This window comes from Aplysia californica, unplaced genomic scaffold (genome assembly GCF_000002075.1).
Source record: "Aplysia californica isolate F4 #8 unplaced genomic scaffold, AplCal3.0 scaffold00022, whole genome shotgun sequence".
Classification (NCBI taxonomy): domain Eukaryota; kingdom Metazoa; phylum Mollusca; class Gastropoda; order Aplysiida; family Aplysiidae; genus Aplysia; species Aplysia californica.
The window spans coordinates 385,577-395,099 of NW_004797292.1; the positions used below are offsets into that span (position 1 = coordinate 385,577).

The window sequence follows — 9,523 nt, forward strand, 5'->3', positions numbered from 1 at the left end:
CTCTCTCTCTCTCTCTCTCTCTCTCTCTCTCTCTCTCTCTCTCTCTCTCTCTCTCTCTCTCTCTCTCTCTCTCGCTCCATTGTTTAATGGTGCGTGGCTTAACTCCATTCATTAGGCCACAAAAATTGTTCTTTTTTCTCTTCTCCCAGCTACTCCTGCTTGATGGACGCTATTGTTTTTTCGGCTACTTTTACGTCTTTGCAGTGTTCCCATTGCCCTCATCTATTTTCCAATGAAATGTAACCTTCTCGTGGCGTCTGACACAACTCAATGTTCCCCGTACAACACCTCCTTTGTCCTCTCCTGCTCAGTGGTGTATTGTCTTCTCTTTATCCATCGATCCATTTTGAATTTATATTTGGAGTCTTCCGCAATCTAGTGTTGAGAACAATGGGCATCGAAAAGTGATCCATCAAAGACAACTGAGTCATTATATATGATTTGACGAACTCTCGTGGACTTATATAGCTATTAATCACGCGAGTAGTTGACGAGTTCTCCGATGTTATTCGCTCCCTCTGACTCTCTGCAATGATTGTTACTGTACAAAAATTGTCCTAATATTGTGATGTCTCTCGGAGAAATATACCCGTTCTCGTGCTGATGCGGGACAATACATGAATATATCTTATACAAATATTGTAGACGTAATCATCTTTCCCATTCTAACAAGTTTATCATGATATTCAAAATAAGAACGATTGTCAATGTATTAAATAGTACCCATTATATCATGTATTGTGTTTATGCAATTTGAATCATATCGAACTCCAAAGCAGATCGAAAAGAGGACCCATGGGAACTGATACTGAAATCGCTAAGAAGGTGTATGACTACTCGCTGCTATTCTGATTTGTCTTTATGCCAAAGTATTTCTTGCAAACGTTATTCTTAAGTCAGTTACACAATGTATGCCTCTATTTAACGGAAATAGTTATGGTATAGATTTTTAGTTGAGAATTTTGCCTGACAGTCATGTCCCTGCACTGTGCTAGAGACCCAACCACTACATTTCAGCAGGCGGGAGACCCCTATAGCTATGGAAATATAACTCGTGAACGTGCGAGGAAAGGTGCACGTTAGTAGTATTTCTTTTGGTCTATCAACCCTGACTTTTACCACAGGGTGATAAAAAAAAACCTGTACAACTTTTTTCTCTGTATATCTCGCACAAAAATTGTTCTAGAACGCTCTAGTTTGGAACAGACATGCTTCATTCCAAAGGAATATTTGTAAGACATAAAATCCACGAAGAAGAAACTTATTTTGAAAACGGAAATGACTTAAACAAAGAAAAGAGCACCAAAAAAACGCGAAGTTCACCATTAAAAAAAAATCTTGTAAAGGTTGGTTGACTTTTTTCTTTATTTTCTCTTTGACATTTCATTTTCCATCTCTGTAACTTTTAGAGTTTAAAAACTAACGATATCATTCTGGAATTCATAGAAGCAGTGCCCTACATGCCCTCCTTTGGACTCGATACATTTTTAACGCGTTGTTCGAAATGTTTAATGGCGCCCAGACACAAGGACCTGCTACCCATGAGTGTTCAAAGCCGCATGCACAGTACATATTCAGTATGAAGTGGCTTCTATAGATAATAGGGAGCGGGGTGCCCAATAGACAGCAATTTTTCAGTCAATATATCCCGCAGGGTGAAAATGGGTTTTTCACTAAACCAAATGTAATTCAGAAAATGATCCCGCTTTTCAAGACAATCGAGGAATTATGAACACATTGCCATACTTTGATATATGTCATCTGGGCCTAGCGAAGATGAAAATGGTGCAGTCGTGGGTTAAGATCTGTCCTGAAAATGCAGACTGTTGAGGTGTAGGTAGGTTCTACCTGCAGATCGTCTACGGATAGACGTCTCATGGGAATCGACTACTGAAATCTGTACCGTGGTGACGTTTAAGCGCATGGTGCGTGTTCGACCTGAAGTGGTCATTTTTTAGGAACGTTTTAGTTGTGATTCAATATATATCTAAACTGACAGAACCTCTCTGCTCATTACACAAAAGGTCTTGAGGGCATCTAAGCATTCTTTCCATGCCGTGCGCAGAACTTACGAAATGTCAGCGACAGTGAATTTATGGAGAGGTACTATTCAATACAAAAAAACCCCTGCTCTTTACTAAACTTAATCATGATCTTAGCAGGCAAACGAAATTTGGGGATAATATATGTAGACTACTCTTGACTTGTTAGACTGCTGTAGCTTGCAATATGGCGCGATTGTAGCAACTTTTAGTGGTAGGCCTAATGCAAAATGGTGCGTCATGCTACGAAAATGGGGACAAGGTTGAAAACGGGTTCTTTTTTTAATGCGCCCTATAGAGCAAAACCATTCATCGGACTTATCTAAAATGAATATCAGACAAATTACTTTTGGCTTCCAAATATTATGTTCAAATCTGAAAAGCAAAACTTCAGTATGGAGGAAGATATTTTCAAAACAAGTTGCACATTTTTTTGGATCACTCTGTATACCTTTCATTTTATTTAGTTTATTATCAGTTCAAAACCCCTGCTTTGGAAAGGATCCATATATGTGTACCAGGGCATTGAATGCACAAAATAGCTATCAATGGACACCTGTTTAGCAATTGCAATTACCACGTTGTTTTTATTTGTCAGCAAAGGGAAAGGCAAAAGATCAAGAGGAACAAAGTGGAAATAAAAATGTGCGTGAATGCCGAAAAGATTCCGGAGCAAAAAGTCACGACGTTAATAGCAATAAGAAGGGTAAGGCTAGTTCCATGCCCAGAAAATCGTCTCTGAAAGAAGGCGGTAAACAAGGACAGAAAGACAAGAGGGTGTCAACTGCGGATCCGAAGCGGAAATGTTCCTCGGGTAAGAAAGAGGAGAAACCCGAGGAGAAGACGCCGGATCTATTGGGCGCATATCTTGAGCGTCAGAAGCAGAAGCTTGTTGCTTCATCTACCCCTGAGCCCGTCAGGGTTCTCTCGGCAGACGATGCTGAGGAAATGATGAGGCGGGTCTCCTCGGGAGTGAGAATGTCCCCTCTACCTCCTACAGACGATGGGGGAAGTCGTCTGACTTCGGAGGACGGGTCTCGTGTGGGCAGTGAGTTCATGTCGCCGAGTCCTGCTCCGAGAGCATCACTCTCGGGCGGGAGAATTTCACCCATTCATGAGATAGGAAGTAAAGTTTTGGAATTGACATCGTCAACGGAAGTACCATCTCTGAGAGCAACAACTCCGTCATTGAGCGTTTTCGAAAACGAAAGTACAGTGAGGGCATCTTCGCCTGCCTTGAGTCTGGTGTCCATGGGATCGAAATCGCCGGTACCGGTCTTCAACGAAGCCCTTCGGACTAGCTCGCCTTTACCAACCGTAATAGAGAGCCCGAGTCGGCAAGATTTAAACCTATCTTGCTACCAAAAAGAGGACTCTCTAGTAGAGGGTTCTGAGCACAGCGCAAAGGAAGAGTTAAAACCACGAGCAGCTGAAGCTAGGAAAATTGACAAAGAGGAGGACAGCGCGTTGCTGAGACGTACGGCGAGCATGATGAATGCTCTCTCTGCTGAAATGCAAAATGTGGAGGTACTGCCCGATGGCCAGCTTAATACGGAAGGGGATGCTCTGGAAATATTTGATGAAGTATTAAGTTCCCCGCGAGAAGAAACAGGGGACAGTAAGGTGCTGTCACCTAGGTCATCTACAGGTGGTATCATCAAGGTAAGAGTTTCTCTCACGCCGCTGGATAACGCGAAAAGCAACTTGAGTGCTATCAGTGAGGAAAACCTCAACGAAATGGCTCTTTTCGCTCATGATAGGGAGGATAATCGAGCAGATTCCAACTCCCCATCTGCCACCAGTGTCAACGTAGAGGGTGAGGGTGGGAAAGCTGCGAGTCAAGAGGGTTCAACGGTCGCTAGTGTCATGAGTGACCAAGTGACCGGTGATGCGAGACTCCCACAAGCTCAGTCGATAGACCGTGAAGTGAAAGACACGATGGACAACACCGCTATTTCCTACAAGTCGAGCCGGCCGGTGTCAGTAGGGAGCAAATCGTCTGTCGATGCAAAGTCTGGCACCTCTCTACCTGTTGACGGAGTCGTAGATAAATATTCCGACAATATTGAGAGTGAATTGGGAGACATTTGTGCATCCCGCACGGGCACGGGGAGCATGCGCACAGCGGGAACAGCAGAGGATGACGTCACCGGAAGTCCTAAAGAATCGGAGGGCGAAAGCTGGGACTCCGATTTCAGCTTCTCTTCCAACGACATGAGTCTCGGCCGAGCGTCGAGCTTATCCGATCTGGACAACGATTTCTCCCCTCCGCCGGACGGGCGAGACAAGCGGCGACACAGGAGCGGCTCTACCAGCTCTAGCGGGACGCCTGTGCTGCAGGTGGAGATTCGCCGCAAACCCTGGAGTCACTACCGGAAGCACGATAAAGCCACGCCCACTGACTATATCCGGTCTCAGGCGGACGCCGGGAAGAGGGCGAGCCTAGAGCTGCGCCGGAAGTTCTCTCAGAATGACGCACTGACTGTCCAGAGGAACGCGTTGATGGAGGAGAGAAGGTTGCGCAGGAAGAGAGCCCAGAGCGCAGTCGAGTCCACGAGCAGCGGTCTGAAAAAACGTGACGCCAGCGCGGCAGCCTTGACCCCGAGAGGCCTTGCGGTGACAACCACCCCTCGAAGGTCAAGGTCGTCTATTGGTCAGCAGTGTGTCTTGTGTGCGATTGAGGGTGCGAACAATCACGCAAGCCACGGGGGTACCCCGGTCCAGACACCGAGGTCGTCTAAAGATGAATCTGCCGCCGCCATTGCTACTGCTGGTGGTGTTGGAAGAGCAGGAAGCGAGGCGAGGAGGAGTCGAAAATCGTCGTCGGAACTCTCTCACAAAGCTTCGCCTCGAGCTGCTGCTGACTCTTTGGCCCACCGGACAGACGTTCGAACAAGCGACAGTACCCGTAAATTGTTTGGCTTTTTTGTTTGTGTTTTCATCTCACCCGAAGTGTCACAGCAAGTGAATAGAATGTTCGAATGGAGCTAATCTCAAATGTTTTGCCGTGTTCTGATCACCCGTGTTCGTAATTACAAAACACTCTCGATCTAAATACTTTCTTGATCTCTTGTATAAAACTTATATTATTTTGCTGTTCCCAATGCAAGTGCTTTCTGTCTACAAAATCTTGAATTTAAAAAATACACTGTAAATGGATAGTAATGGTCCTATATTTCGTGCAAATGAAAGGAAATGAGCAAGCGTAATGTCTATTCAGATTATAATGTTTCTTCATTATTTAAATACCTGAGCATAACAGAAGATATGAGCACATTTATTTTAGTAGATATACCAAGCAGTGTCAAATCAAATGGTGAAGGAAACGAGAATAAAACACGTATATACTAATTTCTATGTGCGCACAGGGGCGGTGGTGCTGTCAGTTTTCATGTGCTAATGAGTTTGTGTGTATTGTTAACCATTGTCAGTCAATTGATTTTGATACTGATGTCCTCCTCTACTGAAATCCACCCAGTCCACAAATCGTTGGGTTCGGACAGTAAAAAAGTTGATGAGATTATACTGACGTTCACATTTTGCTGACCCAGTCAGTCAAATTGCAGTGTTTCGATCAATAGACTCACAGATAAAATACACGTCCTCACTTGTAACACCCAGCACTCTCTACAGATCCAAACGATTTATTTTTACACAAAACACCCTGGTTTGTTTAATCAAGGAATTATTTCACATAGCATTGCTGTGATTTACTTTTCTTCACTGTTTGCATTGATGTGTTCATGATCACGTAGAAACTCACGGCTACTACAATACAAATTGTTCAGAAATGTTGTCCTGAGTGGACCTGAAATGCACCAGTTGTTTCATTATGTAACTCATCTCGCCGTAATAGATTTTTCATAAATTGTCCTATGACATTATGTACTGATTTTGCCTTAAAATGCTAATAACCATTCGTTTTCGAGATTTAAAAACAAATTTGTTCTTTTAATTAATTTTTTTTTCAAACGGCTCTTTGAGTTACAGGTGAATGGCTCTACGAATAGGATTAATAAATGAACTGATGAGTACATGACAATGGACGTATGGTGTTTGAGAGACAGGGGGGGGGGGATAGGGAGCTCAGAGTGTAGCTTGTTGTTTATTTGGGTGGATTTAAAAAAAATTCGAAATCATTTACCATATTATTTTTATTTTATTTTGGGGGAGATGGGAAAGGGGACGGGGATTACTTGGGAAAATAGTTTTCAAAATTCAAGAAAATTAAATGTCATGTTAAACTGGGCTGGCACCTCAATGCTATGTTTGTCATTAAGAGTAACATAATATGTGAGTACGTGCATGCGTTGGCATGTGCCGTCAATTGGTTGTTTGCAAACAGGAATCCCTGCTTTGGGTATCATAAAGGAAAAAGAATAACATAATATTTGTTCTCGGTGTGCTCATTATTATGTTCAACTGCTTCTCCTTTTTGTGGGCGTATTTCAATGCTATTTATGTTGATCTGAGAATCTGCCTTTACCCCGTGTCCCACTACTCACTCCGTGGTATTTACAACTTCCGATTCGTTTCGTGATTATCTTGCTCTCCCGCCAATACCCGCCAGGAGCGGACGGCATCAACAAGTCGTCCACGCCCTCTGACATGTGGGCCGGCCAGGCTTCAGGCAAGTCTCCTCCTCCTGACGCAGCCAGCACTGACATCAGTATCTCACGCCCCGCCTCCCAGATGCTGTCCGATTTCTCTGCTCAGCCCCCCAGCATATCCACCGAACCTCGGTTTGAGCGAGAGGAGAGCATCGAGCCTCGTTTTGGCTCAGACGCCTTCCGCCAGGAGATGGACGCGTCTGAAAGTAATTTGTCGTTTTCTCTAGGACTAACCCGAGTTCGATGTGTTCCTAAGCCCTCTTGCAACGTGTGCTTACTCATAACCCAGTCCGATTTGTTTCTAATCCCTGTTGCGTCGTGTGCTTCCTCATTTCGTTGCTGAGGTCTAACCCCTCTCGTAAACTGTCCTTTGTTTGCGGCATTATTTCTGAAGTCTTTGCTTTGCTGAGGACTAAACCCCACGTGTTTCGGCTGCATATTCATTTTTTCCTCCCGTTATTTGACCCCATTTCCGATATTCGTTTCTCCTAACTTCTCTGCTGATGAGAACGAACAACCCCAATCCCACCCCACCCCCAATCTCACCCTGTCCTTTTTCTGTTATTACCTGGACTCACGTCTTTGCTCCAATGTTGCTTTGCCGAGAACTAACCCCAACTTGTTTTCATCTGATATCCGCGAATAATCTATTTGACCTTATTTCTGTGCCAACTAACAGGTTGCCTGTGCCACGTGTATTACCATTTGCTTCTGCGTTGTCCTTTTGTAAAAATATAGGTATTAGTAAACGTTTTCGCTTCCCCCCTCCCCTCCTTTGCTTCCATATTATTTGTTTGCAGACTGCAACTTCCTCACACTTCTGCTTGCCCATGCGTTTTACCTATCTTAGCTCTCTTGGATTTCCTGTATCGTTTTCGTGTAATTTTATAACAATAATACAACCCTACTTAATTAACCCTTTTTTTATCAAAAATTCAAAACCAAAAAAAAAAACCAGCAGTATTTCGTGAAATTTTTCACAAATATTTTTTAAAAATGTGTATTGTTTGTTTTGTCTCCTCGCCGTTGCACACAGAAAACGAGAGTTCGATTCCCACGAGGGAAAGTCTATTGTATCTTGTTGGGTTTTTTTGTTTTTGTGTTTGGAAGCTGTATCACTCTCAGCCTTGTTTGGTCTTGGAAGACAGAGTCGAAGCAACCTGCCTCCTGACTGAATGATCTGACTTTTGTCGAAGAGGGCGTACACATTTGGAGTAATCACGTGCTTCAAGGACATTGATATCTACCGATCTAAAGGCTTTAAGATCGCCTTGACATTGACACACAGACACACAGACACACACACACACACATGCACACACACACACACACACACACACACACACACACACACACATACACACACACACACACACTCTTGTTTACTATGTCTCAAGGAGCTTTAATTACTCCAAGAAGCACCTTATTTAAGAGTTTTCCGCTGGTGGTCGGAGGGCCCTACTTTTTGTCTTTCCCTCTGTTATTTGTCAGTGTGCCTTGCTTTTTCCCTGCACTGAAAGTGGCCATTATTGTGATGATGTGCTGCTCGTAACTTAAACTAAAGTTCAAAAGACTTTTGCTCACTGCTCAGTCTATTTCTCTTTTTATTTGTAGAGTGATTTTGCACAAACTTTTTTTTAAAGCTTGATCTGTAAACACGAGGGAAGGGTAATAAATCTTTATTTCGATCATAATAACATAGCTGCACACTTAAAATTACTGGGATATGATCGTGAGCAGTGACTGCTATGTACTCCTTTCAAAGTGTTTTGGCGTGTAATATGAGTGTGAGGTTATGTGTATATTGTTTCTGTGTATTTTAAATAGAATTTCTGCATGTGTGTGTATGTAAATGTGATGACCCTTCTGTATTCATTTGCAGTATTTTTTAAAATCTTATTATTTATAATTTATTAATTACAGATAATTTGTTTGTGTTTAATTTGTTTCTGGTTGGGGGTTTGTTGGAGGGAGGGCAGGGAAAGGAGGTTGAAGGATGGGTTCTGCTCGTGTGACACCTGCTGTAAACCCAAATTTGTCTTAGTTGCAGCTGGTAAGACACGGAATTTGCAGGAAGGAAGTTGTGAATAATTCAGTTTCCTTCTGCATTGAATAGAACGTTGCTGCCTGACCCAAAGGGTACAGCTTATTTCCTTGTGCTCTCCTTGTATCAAACATGTACCTCCCTGTCGTCAAAGCCGCAATACAAGTATACGAATAGCAGCGGTATGCGCTTAACATGCTGTAGCACTGTGTGCTTCCGGGGTACTGAAAGGGTAAATTGGAATGAACAGCAGGTTACAGTGTAACAGTAGGCGCCAAATATTACAACTCACTTTTCTTTCTTATACTTTACACTGCCACTGCATAGCTAAAGAAGAGAATTGATAATTGTTTTTGATATGTGAATGTAAATGTATCTACAATGTGCTAGAAAATTAATTAGGATTTCAACCTTCAATAGGAAATATAATCATGTCAATTATATGTTAACGCACACATAATATTTATGACAGAGATATATTTTTTTTTCGAGTGGGGGGAGGTATGGGGGAGAGACGTTATGTCATCGGAGTACTGGATGTTTTGCTGTATTCATTTCAGCTGGTGCCGCCTCTATGGACAGTGGCTGGGTGGACTCCGACTTTGTTTCTGTGTCCAGGTGAGAGAAGTCTGTTTTTCTTTGTCTGGACGTTATGTTTATGCTACATGACAGTTTTATCTTTTCTACTTCCAGACATGTTTCTGTTAATAATGCTGGGGTAATAATATAGATTGTAAAGCGAATAGAATTTGCTGTTGAGTGGGAATTTGCGCTATACAAACGTTATCTATTATTAATGGCAAAAAGGGGGGGGGGGGATGGATGTT

At 42.9% G+C, this 9,523-nt stretch overlaps 1 protein-coding gene across 1 annotated transcript in view; it reads left to right on the forward strand.

Moving 5' to 3' along the window:
- The window catches only part of LOC101848406, a gene marked incomplete in the record, with an annotated part of 65,621 nt that overhangs the window by 40,787 nt on the left and 15,311 nt on the right, over positions 1 to 9,523 (forward strand). Inside the window, 2 exon segments of the mRNA XM_013087882.2 lie at positions 6,613 to 6,858; positions 9,257 to 9,314. Coding sequence (XP_012943336.1) covers positions 6,613 to 6,858; positions 9,257 to 9,314 — 304 coding nt within the window.